General features: G+C 40.5%; 1 protein-coding gene across 1 annotated transcript; it reads right to left on the bottom strand.

Moving 5' to 3' along the window:
* Positions 1–709: 709 nt before the first annotated feature.
* On the bottom strand, positions 710–3,865 carry LOC100137092 (dopachrome tautomerase-like). The gene is made up of 8 exons (XM_014173392.2): positions 3,259–3,865; positions 2,796–3,095; positions 2,569–2,669; positions 2,294–2,460; positions 1,922–2,101; positions 1,693–1,834; positions 1,368–1,569; positions 710–1,251 (listed from the first exon to the last, which is right to left on the bottom strand). Exons 1-8 carry the CDS (start codon positions 3,548–3,550, stop codon positions 1,085–1,087), a joined length of 1,551 nt encoding a protein of 516 aa, XP_014028867.2. The 5' UTR covers positions 3,551–3,865; the 3' UTR covers positions 710–1,084.
* Positions 3,866–23,629: the final 19,764 nt, after the last annotated feature.

Here is a 23,629-nt window from a genome sequence, read left to right as displayed (position 1 = left end):
AAAAACATACCCAGACCAAAATAATAAGTTAATAATTGATTAATAAAACCCTCTTCTTCATAACATTTAACTGGATGTGGATTTGAGTAGGGGCTCTTGTGACCAATTTTAAGAAACCGACTGTATAATAATGACATTATTTGTAAGTACAAAAAATGCCACCACCTGTCGCGTCCCACAAGTGGGTGCCGACACACAGTATGGGAGCCATTGCCTTATACAACGGGTACTATAAGGTTCACTGCACTTAACAGGATTAGCCAGTAGGATTACTGGAAAAAGCCAAATGGAATGTGTTATAGAAATTATAAAGAAGAAGTGAATTGAGTAAACCATGGAGTTATAATATATTTCAAGTAAAACTTAATGCACACAATTGAATTTGTATTTGTATTTATTATGGATCTCTTCCTGGGGTAAAGCAAAATTAAGGCAGTTGAGGTTTACGGTTTACTGAATGTTTTGTCCCAAATACAATGCTTTTAGTTTTAGAAATATTTAGGGCTAACTTATTCCTTGCCACCCACTCTTCGTCAAGTGTTGCAGTCATTTCAATCGCTGGAGTAGCTGACGTGTATAGTGTTGAGTCATCCGCGTACATAGACACTCTGGCTTTACTCAAAGTCAGTGGCATGTTGTTAGTAAAAATGTAAAAAAGCAAGGGGCCTAATAGGCAAACAAAGGAAAGGAAAGATAACTGGAATCAGAATCAAAGGGTGTACAAATATTTATTCTCAAACATAAGCTACATTTTTGTCCAAAACATAGAATCAAACATTACAGAACAAGAACTGAAAATGGGCTCTCAATAAATTAATAAATATTCAGTAAATGTTCATTATTCTGTATGGGTTCATCCCTTGTGTGGTTCTGATTGGCTGAATATAAATATTACAGGTCTCAAACATTCTACCCTCAGGGTTTTATGTTGATGAAATAAGTACTTAGCTTGAGTTACAGTATGTTTCAATTGATCCAATAAGTATGGCTGTGTATTACGTTAATATGAACATTGCATACAAGCTTAATCAAATAAACCGTAGTCTTTCTTTGGGTTACTGTTAGACTTTAGCTCAAGAAAAGTTCAAGAGTTGTCTATGTACTTTCTATTGTATTGTATTAAGGGTTCAAAGCCATGCTTTCTTCGCCGGTGCAGCATGTAAACCACGACTACCATGAGCACAGCCAGTAGGCCCATGAAAATGCCTGTCAAAGTAGTTCTCACGACAAATACAGGATTACCGTCATTCTCTGAAAGACAAATGGAAAGAAAGCAAACTCTGAAATGAATTGGTGCTTACTTCATTTTCTTACCATTAGCGTTGAATGCGTAGTGCAAATGCCTGTTGAAATGTTGAATCACTAACCATCCAGTGAAATGGCATAAGAATATCCCAGCTGGTCAGACGCAACGTAAATCTCTTCATTGGTCACAGGAGGGAAGAATGGCACCATGTTGTAATCTCTGTTGTGACCAATGGGGGCCATCTCATCGGGGAAACTGGAGTTTGGTGGAACAGACTTCCTCATCCACTCATCAAAAATGGCATCAGTGAAAGCATGGAGAACCTATACAAATACATTTCTTAGTTATACAAACTAAGTAAAAACGCATTATTATTATGAAATGTACATGCACTTGTTTTGTTTTATTGAATTAAATGATATCTTATTTGTTTTATTTTTCATTACTAGAAAGATGGGATCATTGGCTGCGGAGTGAGACAGAGCGCTGGTTCCATTGAGGAAGGAGTGGACCAGGTTGTGCAGGTTGTTCACTGAGGAGTCAAGCTCTGCCTCACCATCTGGCTTGTCATAGCCTTCAAGAGAATTCCTGTTAACAACAGGTCATATTTTATCGTTAGCATACACACATAACACTTTTGCCAAGAGAAAAAGTGAGTTATCGAAGGAAAATGACCTGAAGCTGAAGGTAGAGTTAGTGTAGTAGGGAGAACGGTCAAAGTCTCTGAGTCTGAGACAACTCCTGACGTCATTCATTGTGGGAAGACTCATGTTGCTCCTCCCTACCTGACCTCTCCTTATATGTCCCTCACTGGTCCCATTACACAAAGTGACCAGGCGGTTATATTCATCCATGCTGGGAGAGAAGACAGATGTTATTTAATTATGAATAGAGATGCTATCCCCTGTACACATAAGTGAAGGTACGCGCTTGTGTGCATGCGTGCACACAAACACAAACACACATGCGTGCAGGCACAGACACAAATACTCATTCACCTATGCTTAGCCACATACACTCAGCATTTTGACACAAATTGCTCCAGACCTGTTACACACCACCCCCCAATTGGAGAACCTGGACTGGTTACTGATGAGGGAGGGGTTGTCTGGGTTGCGTCCCCCCAGGAGAGAGTCTGTGCAGACGTCACACTCAGTCTGCCCTGTGGCAAAGTTCCAGTATGGAACAGCAAAGTTCTCATTGCCAGTCAGTCTCTGCAGAAGAGAGGTCATTCTGCTATACACATTCTGTAGACATTTCCCATTAACGTGCATACTCGTGAGAATAATAAGGCCACAATGAAATGACCTCCTCACTCTTACCTGCAGGTCTCTCTCCAGACTGAGTAGGTGGTATCTGTGCCAGGTTATAAAGGCAGGTCCTTTGTGGGAGAAATCAATGTGTTTGAAAAGACGTCCAGGTCCTAGAAAAGATTAAACGTACTGGTCACAGATATGTAATAGATATTCAATTGTTTAACATTGTGCACATGTAAATGGTCATCATTATACTTTCTTGTTTGGTTGTTTGTGTGGTACATCACATTTACCAAGGAGCGTGTCTCTGACAGAGTAGTAATGCTGCCATGTAAAGAAGTCGTAGATGGAAATATTGGAGAACTGGGGCTGGGTTCCATTGGGCCCCAGCAGGCCCAGCCAGTGCTGTGTGGCGATGACATAGTCTGGGTGGGTGGTGTTCTTGGCCTGGTCCAACACATCCAGAAACTCCTGAAGCTCAGCTGGAGTCAGAGAGTGGATGTTCTTCCTCACCACCGGGGCTTTACGTACGTCACAGTTTGGTCCTGTCCAGCCAAACTTACACTGGCCACAGTCGAAGCCACCAAAGTTACCTAGACACATGAAGGGAATATAGATCATAATGTAGCTATGCTGTACAACATACTAATACACTTTTGTACATGTAATTTTAACCTAAAGTTAGATCCTTATATAGATAATAGAGATCCCTTAGAGGAAGTTTAACATTTTCAATATTATAACTTCAATACTTACCGAAGCACCTGCAAGTTTGATTAAAAAATTTTGTTGGCCACCTTTCACGGTCATCTCGGTTTCTCAACCTATACGGTCCGCCCCAGGGTTTGGTACTGACTCTGATGTCGGAGCAGTTTCCTCGTCCAGATAAAGATCCACACACATTAGCAGGATCAGAGCCGAGAGCAGGGCAGCACTGCTTTGAGACGATCCCCTCCACCGTGCTGCAGACTCGAGGAAACTGAGCCTCTGTAGAATCGGGCCGTGTCACCAAAAAAAAATGCCCCAGCACCAGCACCAGAGCCCTCATCTTTCACGCAGCTGTAATCTTCTGCCTTCTCCCTAAAAATTGATTTGTACACCTGTTCACAGCAATGATGTGGTCAATAAGTTCCAATAAGACACAGAGATGGAACTAATTCAATGTCATGGTCTTTGCCTTTCCCATTTAAAAATAAAAAATTAATTCAAGGCCCACTTCGTAATTTCCAACCCATTCAGCACAATTACAGATAGCATTGACAGTGGGCTGCAGGCCTCCAGTAAATTCACCCGTTCTTCCCAGAAATTATAAAATAAGATTTCTGGGGACAAGTGATAAAACTACCCACCCTGTGTCTTTTAAGAACCCAGAGAACAAAGATGTCCGTACGTTTGCACAATGCTTGCCCTCAGTTAAAGATCCCGTGGTAGCAGATGAGGAAAAATAAAAAGTATTGGGCCTCCAGGCAATTGATCATGTGACAAGATAAGCCTTAGTTTTTTCTCCTACCGTTCATGTGGTGCCCATTCCCAACCACAGAAGTACCACAGTGACTGTAACTATTTGACATTATTCACACCACTTTCAACTCTACCATTGCTTTCTAAAACTGCCCTCTGGCAGAAGGCATGAATTTCAACTTTGGTGCTTTTAATGCAAAAAAGGCATAGTTCAGTAGGTGTTTCATCTCCACAGTCATGAACAATTTGAACATTTTAAATAATTTTTATCATCATTCGTCTACCTTTCTCTGTTTACTGTTTAGTAACCTTTCATGTACTCAGTATGTGACTACAGTCATACTGGTATCATCTGATAGACCCCTAAGGAACTCTTTCAAATCATGTGTTCAACTGAATGTTGCCCCTGACCTCGATGAGTATGCACTTTTCAACAAAAAAACTTCAGAATTTGTGCATATGCTTCTCATCATGTACCACAAGCAATCATATTTTCTTGGACTCAAAAATCCTTATGGTTAACCATTCATTTCAATAGATCTTTAGAACACTTTGAATGAATTACATGATATCCTAAATCAAGCTTTTGTATTTCATGGAATGTGAAATCTGTCATATAGAACCCCAAAGCCTCCATTGAAACACATGGTGGTGCTAGAGAGCCATCTTTGAAATACAATGGTGGCAAGTGTACTGGAAAATAAGTATTTGAGGGTATGTACACAGTTGTATAAGTTACTTCTTATGTGCAGCTTGTCACTGTAGTCCAGCACTCCAATGTTACATGGTACAATTTCTTCCTGCTATAGCTTTAGAAAGTATAAGCTTTACTAGGTAAATGGGTTGTAGCTGGGTTGTTTCACGAAATGAGCGCCTTTTGGGTCCCTTTGATATTTTAAATAGACATTGTGCACAAATATATATATTTTTATCTATATATTTTATATTTATTAAATGAAGTTCCCTTTAATATAGACCACGTGGAAAATGCAATAAATCAGCATGTTGATATTTCCCTCTGTGCATCCTCTGTGCATCCTCTGTGCATCCTATGGAGATTTGAACCCATTTAACCCCGAAATGTATTCGAGTGTTCACCATCATTGTAAAGCCCTAGTTAATTTGTTGCTTTGACAAAGTCATTTCTAAAGATCATTATTGATTTAATGTGACTAGGGATTCATTTTAAGGTAAAAAAAAAAAGCCTTGTCCCTCATTTTAAGGTCAACCATGTTACGTGAACTGAACTGAACTCTAGTTTTAATATGGTGATACTATTCCTTTTTACATTGTTTTTTTTTCTTCAAAATAATTTAAAGAAACATTGAACATCTAATAGTCAAATCATAGTGTAAACTCAGGTGAGCTGGTTCTACTCTTTTTTTCTAGGCACTGGTTTTGTGGTGGAAAACTGAGTGGGTTGAGCGTAACACTTCAACCCTGTTACCCATAAATAGACAGGCTAGACATTTTTTTCACAATTACAATTTCTTTTGAAGCTTGCATTCAATTGCCCCTCACTGTTGCACACAACAATCTTCCATTCCCCCTGTCACAAGAGGATTTATGGCTGACTTAAGATGAAATAGTCAACACTGTTACTTTCTTTGGCACTTAATAGGCACTTACTATAGTCCCTTTTTTAATTTAACCTCTTGAGATGGGAAAATGTTTTTTAATAAATTGAACATGTGTTCTTTATGACAGAATGCTAAAATTAGGTGAAATCAACAACAACAACAAAAATCATCAAGTTACACTACTCAAAAAGGCACCTAATTGGTGGAACGACCCAGTTATTCAGATGTATAATGTATTAGTTTTTTTCCTGAGATTTGGCACCTACTGATACCTAATCTGGCCCTGATGTCCTGAAGTTATACTAAATTCTAAGACAACACAGGAAATACTCAGAAATAGGCATAAGCCTTTCGGGGCCCTAAGCGAGATTTGGTTGGCCCCCTGGAGCCGGCCTTGCATATTAGCATAAACGTGACATCAGTCAAAACACCTCAATACAAAACATGGTATCAAGAACAAGATAAAACTAGCTGAAACGAGGCACCAACGATTCCCCACATGGCAGCTTCTTGTCATTGTTTCTAGCTATCTGGCCATCCAGAATCTCAACAACACATGGCCTTCTGACCCAATAAGCGATGCGCATCGTTTTGTGATGTTGTCAGCTAACCCGTCTATTGTGCCCGGTAATGCTTTTATCCACTCCATTTGTTTCACCTCATCCCCATTATCATTTCAATTCATGTATTATTACCCTTTGATTTTGCACTGAGTGGTTGACCACCGTATGAGAACAATTTGAGTGCTGTTGATTTTTGAGCTGCTAATTGCACCAGTGTGGAATATGCATGCAGTGTTGTCCTCTTTTGTTTTTGTTTGAGAGACAATATTGTCCGGGCTAGTGTTGAGAGTCCTACCCGTATCAGCCCCAATGGAAGTGGCATTGTTCTAAAATGGAAAGTTCCAAATGAAAGGCCAGCATTACATAAAGGGAAAGTGCTGCTCAGCCTTTGAAGTGCTGCAAATGAAAATTCTCCTTTAATAGCATTTCAAAGAGATATCACAGAAGGAGGTGATGCTTAATTTGTGAAATGATCTACTTATTAACATGTTGATGGCAAAATGCATCCATTTCCTTAATGGCTAGGTGAATATTCTGTTCAGCGCGTTGTGCTGTGTACACATTTGGAGGAATATAATGTGTTGGTTGGAAGAAAGAGGGCCTTTTCAAATTGTAATCGAGAGTACTTCAGTTTCATTCACTGAGAACCGAGCTCAGTGGTCTGAAAACGGGAAGAACTGATTGGAGGAGCAACTGAATCACCTGATTTAAACCAGCACTCTAAGCCACACTCACAGCACCTCAGTCTAATTGATAGAAAGGCATCTTTTGTCCTCTCAGATCACAATTGATAGCCTGCTGAGGCAATCACACACTGTTAAAAGTGAACGGGACTGGAGTATGGTGGATGCTTCCAGTCTTATTCATTGTTGCCCAAGAAAGGCCTTGCCTTGTTTATTTTGTAGTGTTGGGTATGAAAGCCATTCAGATTCAATACATTCAGCTGAAAGGATGCTATGACCTCTGCTTATAGCAGAGGTACAGTGTAAACCCGATTACCCATGCTAGTGTTAGAAACCTTGATTTAGAATTACAGCAGGTACAGTTCAAATGCAAATATGAGGTTGCAGGTGTGGCCCCATTTCTACTTTTGGGTTATATTTCATGATAGTTCATGCCTACTTCACCAGCTCTGTATATAGTCACCTTTCGTTATAGGTCATCACCTGTTGAATTGCTTTACATTTAAATTGTATTATAGGAACTTTTAGAGAGAGAGAGAAAAAGAGAGATGCAGTGTGTTTAAATGACATGAGGGGGGCAGTATTGTTTTGTTTGTGGTCTTTGTTCAGGGGCATGATTGACCAAGCCACCTATGTTGCCTTCATGATGCTTTCCCAAAAACACCATCAAATAGTCTAGGTATGGAAATTAACTGCCACCATTTAAAATTCCAACCATTCCAGGCAATAACTTCCTGTATATTGCCTTTATGTTGGTCTGGGCGGTGTAGCCTATAGATGTAAGCCTATTGAGTGTCCCAGTATACTGTCTTAATCCTCTATAAGACTTCTATATCCACCTTCAAACTAATAACTAGAGGCAACATGTCCTCAACAAACTAGTTTACCAACTTCTGTCACAAACTGGCCTAATTAGACACTGGAAAATAAGATTTATAGTTGCCGTGAAATAATGCTTCGGGTCAATTATTTAGAAGATTCCCATGATGTTATCTTCAAATTGTAAAGCCGATTCGAGGACAAGCAGCATGAAAAACAATGTTCTTAGATAAATTGCCATTAAAAGTCTACATGTGTTGAAATTAATCAAGACGCTATCCATGATCATCAACATAAGGTTTATATGGGCAACCTACAGTACAGTACAACCAACACTTATTACATGCATTTAAAGGGCCCTGGACTAATTACTAATCTCTCCCCTTGTACCATTAGAAATGGAAATTAGAAGTACAAAAAAAGACCTTGGGCACTTTTCAATCAGAATACATTAAAGTTGCATTATAGAGGGATAAAAAGAGCGTTGAGTGTTTAAAGTGCTCGGCTGTTCCATGCTCTTCTCACAAATCCTGTCAAGAGCTATAATGCAGGATCCTCTTTAAGTGAGTATTTCCAGTAGGCACCGTCTGACACCGACGTCCCTGGACGTTGAATAGACATTGAAATTTGATTTGGCCCAAACATAGACGTCTATGATTGGTTTAGATTTAGTCCAGTCTGGACCAAATCTGAACCAAGCATAGATGTCCAAGTTTCACAGGTTTGGACAGCACAGTACAGCACAGTAGAGCACAGCAGAGTACAGTATATTAAAGTAGAGTATAGTATATTTCCGTACAGTACAGTAGAGTAAAGTACAGCACAGTAGAGCACAGTAAAGTATAGTATAATGTACTATATTGTACTGCACCCTACTGTACTGTACTCTACTGAACTAAACTCTACTGTACTGTACTGAACTTAACACTACTGTGCTCTACTGTACTGTACTGTGCTGTCCAAACTTGTGAGACATAGATATCCAGTCAGCTTAGATATCTGGTAAAACCAAATTTGGTCTTGTTTGGGCACCGAAGCTCACTTTGAAAGTGTTCCTTTTCACATTTACAATTTGTCCTTTCAGCACACGCTCTTATCCAGAGCGACTTACAGTGCCTTCAACTAAGGTAGAGAAACAACCACATATCACTGTCAGAGCAAGAAAAACTTTTCTGTAACCGTTACTGAGAATGTTATCGTAGTTTAAGTGTTCTGTTGTTTTTTTCTATTGATCTAAAAACTTTTAACATGATCACTACAAGTTTGAAAGCCTTTGAAAAAGCTAACCTAAGTCCATGTGACAGATGGGAGGAATAATACATATTCCATACTGCAATCTTTAGTTTGCTCCATTTTCCTATTTCAATTGTAATAAAGCATTTCAATGTGATATAGTGCTTTCTTCATTGACATGTAGACATAAGTGAATGTACGTACGGTTGACATTTGGCCATAGAAACAATAACCAAAATAATGTATTTTCAAGATCCGGAAAATATTATTTTCAACATTCATTAAGAAATGAAAATGTACCTAATTTCAACACAATTTTGCTCACTGGGTTTACCCTTTGTTCCTCTGTGCCGGATCTCAGGATCTCCAAATCACAGACAGAATTGTTCAACAATTACAGTATAACAAGGGAATAAAATATGGTATATTGTTGTGGAACTGGCTGCTGAAAACAAAACTGCTATTTATTTTTTGCTATGCCAAAATCAGAATATTGGCTAGACCATTCAGTGATTCTTTCTCCAGTGCTTCCCGCCCACCTCTCTGGCAGCTTACCGATTTACATTTCAGCATAATGCAGGCATTAGAGGAGGCACAAGGCAGCCCTGATAAGTTACAAAGTGCTTCGGGGTAAACCTCGTAAGAAGAGGTTTTGGAGTTATTTACAGCGTTCAAATCCTTCAAAATGCATGGCTGGAGGAAGAGATTTGTTTTGCAGTTGATGATTTGCACACAAAGCAAACACAATGCATATGGAGGGTGTTAAGCTGTAAATGACCAGATGACAGTCTAAGCTAATGAACTGATCCCATCACATGACCTGGGTGGAGACTATGATACCACACAGGACAACAAGGCTGCTGTCGGATGTTGCATACAAGTGCCTCATTGAAACACAGGCTCTGGATTCAAAATAGAGGGAAAATATGGGACGCAAATTATTTTTCAAAACACAATTTAATTTTCAATGAAGAACTATTTAAGCTGTATGGTGTTTTCTCCACAAAGATATGTTTTTGATTGTGCAATTCACATAATAAAAACCGCACTCCAAAATGCAAAACCCTAACAAAGGAGGTTAAAAAGCAATGGATTTCTCTGTTATCAGAATTTCTTTCTGTACAGTTGTTCCATTTGAAATGCATTTAATTGCAAATAGAAAAGAAGAGAGAGAAAGCCAACAATGCGAAGGCTGAAGCATTTTCTCATCTGCAGCGAGTGAGAGTATTCAAATGTAAGGGGGCAGACAATGAATGAGAGGAATCGTGCTCTGAATAGCCCTCTCTTTCTCTCCCTTTCACTCCCAGGCCAATCCAAGGCCTTTTCCTTCCCTACTCTGAGGGGTGGGCTTTTCTCTCTCAGCTCAAACTTCCACACCACAACACTGTAGAACAAACACAGCCACCTGAAACCCTGGCTATATTTGACATGTAGCTGGGTATTATTGAATGTGTCACTTTTCTAACAAGTGTTATAGAGCATATCTGTTATTTTGATAGTATATGTTGTGACACTATGCCAACGCTGAGAACCATGTTGTTGAAGTGTGCTCTGTTCAGTGGATACCTTGAGGTGGATACTTCATCATGCTGCTGAGTCTTTACCAATCTGACTAAGACCCAGAGCATCTCTACTCCATCACAACACTGAGGGGGGAGTACTGGGGGGCTCACGGGACACAAAGCGGTCCATGCCTGTGTCTTTGTGGGGCCAGCCCAGGGAGCACCCCCCAGTGTGTCGTAAGTTTACTGGGGGAGCAGAGGAACAAGTTGAGGGTAGAAAGTGCACCCTTCAAACTTTCCACAACAGCTGGGAATTCTATTTTTTCTCAACAAAGATTTATACATATTTATACAAGCCCAAATGCTGATAGGAAGGTGGTAAAAAAAATCTTAGAATTGCAGAGGTAAACTATATGTAAATGCCATAAAGTAATAGACTTGTAGTGCAAATCACACCATTTTATCTTTAATTTTGCTTTCGTACCCCCCTCCCTTCCCCCCATCCTCTTTCCTCTGGCTTAAAGGTGCATCAGAGATATGCATTTAAGCATATTCAGAACACGGGGCGTGAAATTAAATGTGTGGCAGAGTGAGAAAAATATACAGACGCTGGAGATGCCTTAAAAATAGTCATTTATGCAGATGGAGAGGAGTGAAATCATTTGCAATGGGATGACCCTCTCTCCAAGCATTTCTCCCCTCACTGTTCTTCCCTAATCTTGCACTGTATCTTCATTTTTCATTGAACTCGCCAGTTTGCTGCTAAGCAGCCTTGTAGATAAGGCAAAGTGCTAAAAGGAGACGACAGAAGGAGCTCAGTGGGCCCGTTTCTATTGCACTTTCACCCAAGGCAATGGGCAGAATTTAACGGATTCCTTCCAACATATGTTTTTGCCAGATAAGTAAACAGTGTGTGTCGGAAATGAAAAAAAAGCATTTGCAATTTAATGACATTACAGCTCCCAGCTTAGCCCGCCGTGCTGCGAGGCGAAGAGCAGAGAAAGGGGAGAGCGGAAGAATGGAACCGGGTGTCATCAATGTTTTTTCTTCTCTTTTCCCTCGCAGGAAGCAGCACTGAATTCTCCTTATTCTTTTCATAGCCCTTCACTTCTCCATACCTTCCTGCTATTTTCTCCTCTTGTCCATAGTTTCCACTCCTTTGTCGGGATGAAATTATCTATTATTTTATTCAGATAACTTGCCATTTTTCCTGCCACCAGACCCTCTCTAACATCAGATTTCTGGAGCTAGGAAAGATCCACCCTGGTTTGTAGTCCTCCTCTCTGTCTCTCTCTTTCTCTCTTCTTATTCGTCTCTGTCTGGCTTCATCAAAGCACAATGGCCTGTCTGCACAATAAAGCAGCAATGTCTCTGTGTTGTCATAACATTCAGACTTAATACCAGCGCAGCAAGTGGGAAAGTAAGAGTGGGAAAATAACCTTAGCTTCTACATTTCAGAAGAAGTAAAAGATCCTCGCCTGTAAAGACTCAGTGATTTCTCTTTTCATCCTGTGGGCTGTCTGACAGCTACCTTATTATAGAAGGCTAATTGTGCAGGAAAGCAGATTATGAGAGTGGTAGGATGTACTCCTTGACCATGTGCTAATGTGATGACAAGTTTGGGGACCCTCTAAGCGAAAGGCATTGCATGCCAGGGCACTTTTTGGCACTGGCTTTAATCTGCCTTTGGTATTAACTCAGCAAACCGGTTTGTTTGAGTACGGATCAATCGCTCGCTCATTATTTTTACAAGAAAGCTTTATATTCGAGACGCTTTCCTGGTGTTGATCTCTCATTAACCATGCTATGTAAATGCACTGGCAATCCCTGTGTAAGGGATACGATGTCACCCCCGGGCCCAGGCTTGCAGAAGCACGTTACCGAAAAGAAGGGGCAGGAAATTTGGGTCAGCTTCCTTCGCCAAAACTTGAATTTCAGGTTTCTGCTTAAAGCCCCTGCTCTGCCATTCTCCTTTAATGTGTTTTTTGTTTGGTGATGTTATGTTTTAAATGTCAGCCCTGGAGCTGTCCAGTAATTCAGGAGAGACAAAAAGAGCCCTGTGTCTCAGAATCTGATCCAAGTGTTCATGTTACCTCTGTAATCGCTGCTGGCTGCAATGTATACACCCTCCATTCACTCCTTGTCTCTTCTACCGCCTTCACTATATTTACTGTATAGGCGCTGGGTGAGGAATAGGTTTGATAGGGATAGAACTGGGTGGTACAGATATGGGACTAAATAAAAATGAGTCAACGGATCACTAAGTCAAAAGGGTCATCTTGATAGCATAATGGGCTGTCTACTACCCATTGTGTAGGCTACGTTGTTCATGTAGAGGGAAATGAAACTGAATGAATAACTGACTGTTAATAACTGAAGGATCCAGCTACCTGAACTACCCAAGCAGTCAAGATGCATTGTACATCAAATTAGGGATACATATTCCAGCATGTCTACTTGCTGTTCACCAAAAAACAAAAAATATATATGAGAGACATCCAACAATATGAGATATTCAAATATCTGTTTGCATGTTTGTGAGAACAAGATGTTTGTGCTATGAGACATAGGTGAGAAATGTATTTGGCAAAAATATACTCTGGCATGGTGAATGACGCAACAATAAAATTAAGGTGACAGCCCCAGTCATTGACTTTGCATTTCTAAAGCGCCCTACATCCATAAATCTATGTCTCATTAGTGCTCTATGTCAACTATATGTATTTTTACACCTGCCTTCCTTAATCTCTTCAGTAAAGTCTGGAGCTGCTTTGAACTCATTCAAGTTCCTAGTGTGTCACCTATGACAATTTCTATGGGTACCAGTCATAAGGAAAAGTTAGGGCGCTGGTGAAAGCTCTAGCCTTCAACCCGTTTTGAAATAGCAATTCAAGAAACACTTTTCCACATGACCCATTTCAGATTATAACAAACAACTAGATTTCCTATTTGCTTGAACAACTTTGTGTGCAGGCAGTTGCAGACCTTTTCCACCTAGGAAAGTTTAATCTGTGGCCTCATTGACTGCAGAAGCAGTGCTGCCACTCTATACCATTGGCCCAAATAACTAGCCTTTCCATTCATGTTACTTTTGGCAGCTTTATATGGGAGCTATTTTACATGCACTTTAAGGCAGCACTTGGGCAAAATGAGACCATTTAAATTAAGTTATATAAAAAAGCATGAACATTATTCAACACACTCTTCCAAATGAAGGGCCTCTGACTGAGGAGAGAGATCTCATAATAAGGAATGTCCACATGTCATGCCTGGCCTTGTGATGCTTTTGTTAGTCTATAGTCATCACAATGAGAAAAGGAAGTACGGACGGACCTCTGATTAAGGCCCTGCTCTATCTCTCTCTCCCTCCCTCCCTTTTTCCATCCCTCTCTCCAGTCCTCCTCCTGACTTGTGCTGAATCAATGAAGATGTGAACATGTTACCTCAAAACAAAGCCAGTACACATGCTTTGTTCAAGAGTCACTACTACTGCTCTATACAACTCTTTTATTCAACCTTTATTTAATGACAAGGAGCAGACAACGTTGAGAACAGAGCAAATGTTGTAATGTGTTCACACAGCAAAATCTGAAATCTGACTGGACCATTCATAATAGATTTGTTCTGAAGATCTTTACATTATTTCACAATTAAGGTATGAAGTCACGCTCTTAACGAGTTCAACGAATGGCACGTTTCATATGCTGTCCAAGTATAAAGATTGAAAACGTGCATTTGCTGCTGAATATGTCATGGGTCCCGTAACAATTATGCCTTTGTGACCATCAGTACACCATAACAGCACAGGCAGGCTATACAGAGGTAGCTATATACAATTTTAAGTATTGTAATATAGAAATTATGATTCACACTGTTTCCATATACACAACATGAACAAAAGTATGTTGACACCTGCTCGTCGAACATCTCATTCCAAAATCATGGGCATTAATATGGAGTTGGTCCCCGCTTTGCTGCTATTACAGCCTCCACTCTTCTGGGTTGGAGAACATTGCTGCGGGGATTTTCTTCCATTCAGCCACAAGAGCATTAGTGAAGTCGGGCACTGATGTTGGGTAATTAGGCCAATTCATCAGGTGTTTGATGGGGTTGAGGTCAGGGCTCTGTGCAGGCCAGTCAAGTTCTTCCACATCGATCTCGACAAAACATTTCTGTATGGATCTCGGTTTGTGCACGGGGGCATTGTCATGCTGAAACAGGGAAGAGCCTTCCCCAAACTGTTGCCACAAAGTTGAAAGCACAGAATCGTCTAGAATGTCATCATATGCTATAGCGTTAAGATTTCCCTTCACTGGAACTAAGGGGCCTAGCCCAAACCATGAAAAACAGCCCAAGACCATTATTCCTTCCCCACCAAACTTTACAGTTGACACTATGCAATGGGGCAAGTAGCGTTCTCATGGCATCCGCGAAACCCAGATTCATCCATCGGACTGCCAGGTGGTGAAGAGTGATTCATAACTCCAGAGATCATGTTTCCACTGCTCCAGAGTCCAATGGCGGTGAACTTTACATCACTCCAGCCGATGCTTGGCATTGCGCATGGTGATCTTAGGCTTGTTTGTGGCTGCTCGGCCATGGAAACCCATTTCATGAAGCTCCCGACAAACAGTTATTGTGCTGATGTTGCTTCCAGAGACAGTTTGGAACTCGGTAGTGAGTGTTGCAACCGAGGACAGACGCATTTTATGCGCTACACACTTCAACACTCGGTGGTCCCGTTCTGTGAGCTTGTGTGGCCTACCACTTCGCGACTGAGCCGTTGTTGCTCCTAGACGTTTCCACTTCACAATAACAGCACGTACTGTTGCCCGGGGCAGCTCTAGCAGGGCAGAAATTTGACACAAAGTGACATGTTGGAAAGGTGGCATCGTATGAGGGTGCCACGTTGAAAGTCACTGAGCTCTTCAGTAAGGCCATTCTACTGTCAACGTTTGTCTATGGAGATTGCGTGGCTGTGTGCTCAATTTTATACACCTGTCAGCAACGGGTGTGGCTGAAATAGCCAAGTCCACTAATTTGAAGGGGTGTCCACATACTTTTGCATATATAGAGTATGCAAATATTTTTACTATGTAAAGAGACAGAGTAAAGGCAGAAAATAGTTTAAAAGTGTTTCTGACACAGTAAACATAGGGTTGTTGTTGATGATGCCATGAGCGATTCAAGATTTAAAAAAATATAAAATATACAGACGTCAGGAAACTGGGATTAAATTCACCTTTTGCTTTTTAGAATCCAATGTTGACTGCAGCTCTCCTGCAGAGGAGCTATGTTAACCAGGTGGCGCACCTCCTTCCACTGATAAAGCCAAAGTTATCATCCACTAAAGTGGGGGCTGAGGATTCAAAAATTTCAGGACATGGAGATTAGTAATGGAACAACATATCATTTGGCAATGATCTATTTTGCTGTTGTTGTTAATTAAAGCAAGTATGCAGAATTTGTGTGCAAAACCATGATATCACAATGCACAGAGTGAATCCCAAATCAAGCTTTGCATATTATAATCCTGTTGAAATGTGAATAAATAAAGCCTATGAATTAATGTGGGCAAGATTTCATTTTAATGTGCTGGGAGAAATTGAGAAAAAATGAGCATTACATCTCACTTACTTCAAGTAGTTGTGGAGAGTGTGGGAAGGAATCATTCCTTCTCATTAAAGGTGCAATCTAGAGCCCCCCAGATCTCCAATGTAATAACCAGTGAAAATAATCTGTTTTATTGATAGGCACATGTAGCAGTCTGTGCCAACTACCAGGTACTTATCTTTTGCCTGTGTCCTGTCTTATAGAAGGATATAATTCTTTGTGACTGCTCCTCGGGGCATCAGCTCTTCAAGTTCATTATTTCTCTTTCCGATAGATATATTTTGCCCTAAAAACCTGAGAATTTAATATGAGAGCTGACAATCTCTGCCAGCGGTCATTTGGAAATGGAACAAAAAAATGTCATGTCAGTTGACAGAATATTTTTTAAAGCTGTACACCTTCCATCGTATTTTAATTTATTGATGGATTCACAAAGTAATCCTACACATGCCACACACTTTGGGTTTTTTGAAGGGGAGAGTGGATGCTCTTACTTCACACTGAGCAGTATTAGAATGGAATATTTCAACAAAGTCTAATTTTGTCAATGTATATATTGTTTGACTGTGCTGCACAATAGGTTAGTGTCTACATAATTACACGTTTGGCTTATGAGAGTAATCGTATTTCTTTCCTTCAACACAGTAGGGGAGATCGGGTTTGGTTGTCACACTTTTTACTCATCTGTATTTCACAGCTCCGTTATATCTTACAAGACTCTTTTCATCATGAATAGAAAACCAAGGTATTGGGTTGAAATAGGGACCCTTTTTATCCTCATATCTAATTCCAACATGAAGTTATAACCCCTCAAACGCAATCTGTCCAATTATGACAACAAGCCCCATCGCGGGGTTGGTTGTCGCACAGTATGGGGTTGGTTGTCACACTGTTTGCTAGTTACTTATTCCTTATGCAACAGGAAATTAAGCAATATACCATACAGTCGTAGAAATAGCCAAGCCTTTCTTTGATCAAATGATATGCCTAACAAAATTCTGCATTTTATGCCTTGAGAACAACATATTTGTGTGAGTATGCGTGACAGAAAAAATGTGTGTGTGAGAGAGAGGCAACAAAGCCAGATAACACAGATACCTCTGCCCAATGTATACATGATGCATGTGGAAAATACAGTTTTGACATTGTTTGCTAATTGGCAAGACATATACAGCTGAAGTCGGACGTTTACATTAAAGTCATTAAAACTTGTTTTTCAACGACTTCACAAATTTCTTGCTAACAAACTATAGTTTGGGCAAGTTGGTTAGAACATCTACTTTGCGCATGACACAAGTCATTCTTCCAACAATGGTTTACAGATAGATTATTTCAATTATAATTCAGTGTATCACAATTCCAGTGGGTCAGAAGTTTACATACACTAAGTTGACTGTGCCTTTAAACAGCTTGGAAAATTCCAGAAAATTATGTCATGGCTTTAGAAGCTTCTGATAGGCTAATTGACATAATTTGAGTCAATTGGAGGTGTACCTGTGGATGTATTTCAAGGCCTACCTTCAAACCCAGTGCCTCGTTGCTTGACATCATGAGAAAATCAAAAGAAATCAGCCAAGACCTCATCATTTTTTTTTTAGCCCTCCACAAGTCTGGTTCATCCTTGAGAGCAATTTCCAAACGCCTGAAGATACCACGTTCATCTGTACAAACAATAGTAAGCAAGTATAAACACCATGGGACCACTCAGGCATCATGCCACTCAGGAAGGTGACGCATTCTGTCTCCTAGAGATGAACGTACTTTGGTGCAAAAAGTGCAAATCAATCCCAGAACAACAGCAAAGGACCTTGTGAAGATGCTGGAGGAAACAGGTACAAAAGTATCTATATCCACAGTAAAAGGAGTCTTATATCAACATAACCTGAAAGGCCACTCAGCAAGGAAGAAGCCACTGCTCCAAAACCGCCATAAAAAAGCCAGACTACAGTTTGCAATGACACATGGGGACAAAGATCATACTTTTTGGAGAAATGTCCTCTGGGCTGTTGAAACAAAAATAGAACTGTTTGGCCATGATAACCATCTTTATGTCTGGAGGAAAAAGGGGGACGCTTGCAAGACGAAGAACACCATCCCAACCGTGAAGCACGCGGGTGGCAGCATCATGTTGTGGGGGTGCTTTGCTGCAGGAGGGACTGGTGCACGTCACAAAATAGATGCCTTCATGAGGAAGGAAAATTATGTGGATATATTGAAGCAACATCTCAAGACATCAGTTAGGAAGTTAAAGCTTGGTCGCAAATAGGTCTTCCAAATGGACAATGACCCCAAGCATACTTCCAACGTTGTGGCAAAATGGCTTAAGGACAACAAAGTCAAGGTATTGGAGTGGCCATCACAAAGCCCTGACCTCGATCCTATAGAACATTTGTGGGCAGAACTGAAAAAGTGTGTGCGAGCAAGGAGGCCTGAAAACCTGACTCAGTTACACCAGCTCCATCAGGAGGAATGGGCCAAAATTCACCCAACTTATTGTGGGACGCTTGTGGAAGGCTACCTGAAACGTTTTACCAAAGTTAACCAATTTAAAGGTAATGCTACCAAATACTAATTGAGTGTATGCAAACTTCTGACCAACTGGGAATGTGATGGAAGAAATAAAAGCTGAAATAAATCATTCTCTCTACTATTATTCTGACATTTCACATTCTTAAAATAAAGTGGTGATCCTAACTGACCTAAGTCAGGGAATTTTTACTAGGATTAAATGTCAGAAATTGTGAAAAACTGAGTTTGAATGTATTTGGCTAAGGTGTATGTAAACTTCCGACTTCAACTGTATATATTTAGAATACCTACATTTTAAAATCTACAGCTCTACATCATTTATATGTCTGCCAGACATAAGCATTATATTCTGATGTCTCAGCAACGACTACCCAATGTGTAAACGCTCTCCACACCAAATATTCCCAACACATTTTGATATGTTGCCCAATGGTGTTCGTGTTTACTGGGATGGGAGGTATTTATAGCAACAGCACAAAAGAGCTTGGGATTTATTGTATACTAGTTGCAATGTGACAACCAACCCCACATTGATAGTGACAACCAACCCCACTTTCCATGTGACAACAATCCCCCACATGGCTTGACCTAGAAACTCAGAAATAGGATGGGAATGTAGCACTCTTTCCTCTTTTCATCAAACATAATTTTTCATGTATACTCGCATAATTCAAACATTTATAATGAAAATACCGATCCCTTTTAGAAAAACACATACATTCCCCTCAACTCAATGTTTTGTCATGCTGAAATGAATTGACCAGGTGGATGAGTTCTTTCGAAGAATTCGTACATTTTAATCTTACATTTCTTACACAATAATAAGCACTGTGACAACTAACCTGTGAGACAACCAATCCCGGTCTCCCCTACTTATCTGTCATGTCTCCACCATGTTTCCATGTTAAATGATTCAAATCCGAGTCATATCTAATCTCGTCGCATAAAAGACTTAATCCAAATCACACCTTCGATTTGACGTTAAATGTCTTAAAATAAAATACAGTAAAAAAATAAAATAAACAATAAATACCTCTCCATAGATGTTCCACATGTATTTCTGTAAACACATTCTACTGAACCAGGGATCAATCTTGAACATATTAGAGTTATTCTATAGTTGAATTGACAATTCCCAGTAATCCTAGACATTGACTAATCGATCAGTAATCCCTACAATGAAGCAGTACAGTGAGTACTCACTGAGTAGAAGGACTCACATTGTGTCAGTGGGAAGCTTTCATACTGCCCCCTGGACCAAACCACTAGGATTCATGAACTGAAATGACACAATCTAGAACCATCAAGCAGCTCCACTGTTTCTTATCGTAGAATGTTAGTGTAGTAATGTCTTTCAAACAGTAGTGGGAGCCTTAGTGTTAGACAACCTATTACAGTAAGGACAGAGGAGAGTCTGTGCCTCACGAAGTGTTGTTTACCAAGTCCTCAATGTGTGTTTAAGAAGGGATACAAGTGTACAGTCATGGCATGAAGACAGTGGAGTAGCCCTGGTCCTAGCTGTCTCTTACACCTACCTGCCTCTAACACCTATGGCAATTCAATTCCTGTTGGAATCCTCTTACTCCTAAGAGTAATTTGCAATATGTTGACAGTAGACGTGATACTGATAGAGTTAATAAAGACACCATGAATTATACTCTCTGTGATATACCACAACTATTTACGAAAGGCACTGAACACTTTCTACAGGAAGTCTAATCTTGATACTGTCAATAAAGACAAGGTATTCCCTAGAAGTGGCTCCTAGATGACCTAGCTAGCGTTGTCTGGCAGGCTACAGAACACAAGAGCTGACCACTGAGTCAACTGCTGCTGCTTTATCTACTGCAGATCATCATTTTAGTTATTTCGTGCGAAGATCATAAGGAAATCCCAGTCCTCTCCCTCATAATATCTTGTGTAACTGCTTGACTTCTTTGGATGAATTCTTGGCCTGGGGGAAAACGGTGAGTAATTTGATGATCACACAAAGGCTGAACAAACCTTCCCTGAATAATTGTGTGCAGTTATGCCAACAATACTTACAGATGATCACAGATATCATTCCTCAGTGACTCCAAAGCATGATGTTCCACAAACACAAGAACGAGGAAATAGTTTGACAAATTCCTCCTGGAACAACAACAAAAAATGGACCACAGTGACAGTACAAGCATACATATGTCAAGTTGTTGGAGTTTAACCCAGTAATTTGAGTTAAAAAATGTATCCTCTTGTGGTGGCTTTTAATAATATGGATTCCTAAAAGTACTATTTGGTAAAAGACAAAATCACCACTTCAAATATTTCCGAGATACCCAGGGATAATGTTCGTGGAAATGTGATAAATACATTGGTCTCAACCATGCTCTCACCTGGGCATGAAGAGACACCTTCAACTCACCCACCAGTTCCTAATTGCAGCATGCCTTCCTGAGCCCCAGCAGAGTCCATACACCCATTGCATTATGTACTTTTAAACAAACTTGGACCTCCTAAAAGTGGAGCCAGACTTCAGAGGATGTGGCATGTTTATGGGAATGTACTGCATACAGAAATTTTCTCATTTCTTCTGGTCACCTTGGGCATAGTGACATGTATGGTTTGGAGCCTTTGATTTGAGACATGGAGGTGTGGTGGAAAAGGTGCAAAGCAAGATAATTTTTTAGGCATTTTCACCTCCTGGGAGCATAGAGAAGCAAGAAATGTAGCCGGTCCTTCCCTGGAGATTACAGGTAATACGGCACATAGCCTTCATAAACATTCTTGATACAACCTGGTGATGGAGAGATTGCTTCAGGAGAGAACTTTTCACATTTTGATTTGCCTAAAATGAGCTGGAGAAGTCAGCGATCTCTTTGAGGTTCTTAAGAGAGAAACGTGCCCTATAGCAGTAGCTCTTTGACTCCACACATACTAAATTAGACTATACAGGTGATTCCCAAAAAACATGCCCCAAGTAAATGCATAATATGTATATAATGTATACACTGTATATAAATACAAAAAAAACAACAAAGACCTGATGATGGTTTATTATTATTCACCTCAGAAAATAAATGCTAAATGTGATCCATCTAAGCCATTGAAGCCAGGTTTTAATCCAAGCCCTTGTGGGGTAGCCCCGAGCGAATTAGGAATGTAGAAACGTCTGTACATCCATCTGAGGTCAACATAGAGTTGAACCAGCGCTACATATGTATGATCATTTGCCTAATCTCCCCTCTACAAATGTCTTACAGGCACATAAAGGCTTTAACACTCAGACACTAATGATATCAGTGCATCAGAAGGGGTTTATGAAAATCTGAGACAGTCAAAGCTTGAAATCCTATGAGAGAACCCTTTACATTGCCTCTCAATATGTAATTGATGTAGATGCAGATGGACGTTTTTGGGGTTTTTTGTTGTTGAAATAATGTGAAACTAGAAAAAAAACATTTGTATATGTTGACAATGATGAGACTTCTTTCTCGAACACACTACATTGTCTTTTACAGTACACCACATCTTTGTTTTAGGATTTATTTTGATCATTTATTCTGTAACTGGAAATAAAATAACTTTAAACATCAATTTCCAAGATTATTCAATGAATTCAGAGATGACTAACTATTAGTAATTTATTGCCTTATGTAATCTATGGGACATTACAGCGCTTTACTGCATTGATCTTGTGTGACCCCCTCATCTGAAGAGGGATTGTCATTTCAAATACACTGATAAAAATGACGTGAGTACAACTCCTCTAACCAAAGGTGATTGTGTAAGTTTGAGTAACAGGGGAATTGTTTTACCCAATAGGTTTACCATCCAAGATAATGACAAGAAAGTTGTTCCCTGCAAAAATGTCCACAGCCATTACTTAACCACAAGGTCCAAGACATAATGGTATAGACAGCATGAATCACCAACACATGATATCTTTGTAGACCTCTACTCAGTTCAGTGACTGATAAATGTTGTCCTATAGTCAGTGAAAAATAAAGCTGACTTTCTAGCTTACTTGACCTATTATGGCTCCATTAGCAGTAACCCACACTAAACAATGTGCTGAATAACACACATGTAGTGTTCATTGAGTCAGTATGTAATAACCAATTCATTAAACATGAGAAATATGTGTTTGTATCTTACAGCAGGTGAAAACAACACAGAGCTGCCAACGTGGGACCCCAGCCGCTCACGAGGACTGTGTGCTTCCGATCTCCGTGGCCTACGTGAGTAAGACATTCAAGCGTGTTAACCCTCGCAAGGCTGCCAGACGGCATCCTCAAAGCATGTGAAGACCAGTTGACTGGAGTATTTACGGACATATTCAATCTCTCCCTATCCCAGTCTGTTGTCCCCACTTGATGTTCACCATTGTTCCTGTGCCCAGGTAACTGAACTAAATGACTACTGCTTTGAGAGGCTAGTTGAGTATCACCTCCACCTTACCCAACACCCTAGACTCCACTACAATTTGCATACCGCCCCAACAGATCCACAGACGATGCAATTGCCATTGCACTGAACACTGCTCTATCCTACCTGGACAAGAGGAATACCTACAGTCTGTAAGAATGCTGTTCATCGAATACAGCTCAGCCTTCAACACCATAGTGCCCTCCAAGCTCATCACTAAGCTCAGGGCCCTGGGTCTGAAACCCACCCTGTGCAACTGGGTCCTAGACTTCCTGACGGGCAGACCCCAGGTGGTGAAGGTAGGCAACAATACAGTACCCCCGCCACGCTGATCCTCAAAAAGGGGGCCCCACAGGGGTGCGTGCTCAGCCCCCATCTGTACTTCCTGGTCACCCATGACTGCATGGTCATGCACGTCTCCAACTCAATCATCAAGTTTTATGACAACACAACAGTGGTAGGCCTGATTACCAACAATGATGAGACAGCCAACAGGGAGGTGGTGAGATCCCTGGTGCCAGAAAAATAACCTCTCCCCCAACTTTAACAAATTGAAGGAGCTGATCGTCGACTACAAGAGAAAGCAGACAGAGCACGCCCCCATCCACATGGACGGGCTGCAGTGGAGTGTCAAACGCTTCAAGTTCCTCAGCATGCACATCACCGAGGACCTGAAATGGTTCCTTCACACTGACAGTGTGGTAAAGAAGGTGCATCAGTGACACTTCAATCTCAGG

Source organism: Salmo salar, chromosome ssa25, assembly GCF_905237065.1.
Source record: "Salmo salar chromosome ssa25, Ssal_v3.1, whole genome shotgun sequence".
Lineage (NCBI taxonomy): Eukaryota > Metazoa > Chordata > Actinopteri > Salmoniformes > Salmonidae > Salmo > Salmo salar.
This window is presented reverse-complemented; position numbering and strand designations above follow the sequence as displayed.

Excerpts from the sequence above, each read along its gene's own strand:
- LOC100137092 (XM_014173392.2), bottom strand. The coding sequence starts at position 3,550 with ATGAGGGCTCTGGTGCTGGTGCTGGGGCATTTTTTTTTGGTGACACGG. Across the intron at positions 3,096-3,258 it reads TCAAACTTGCAGGTGCTTCG|GTAACTTTGGTGGCTTCGAC; the intron begins GTAAGTATTGAA and ends TCATGTGTCTAG. Across the intron at positions 2,461-2,568 it reads GTCTGGAGAGAGACCTGCAG|AGACTGACTGGCAATGAGAA; the intron begins GTAAGAGTGAGG and ends TCTCTTCTGCAG.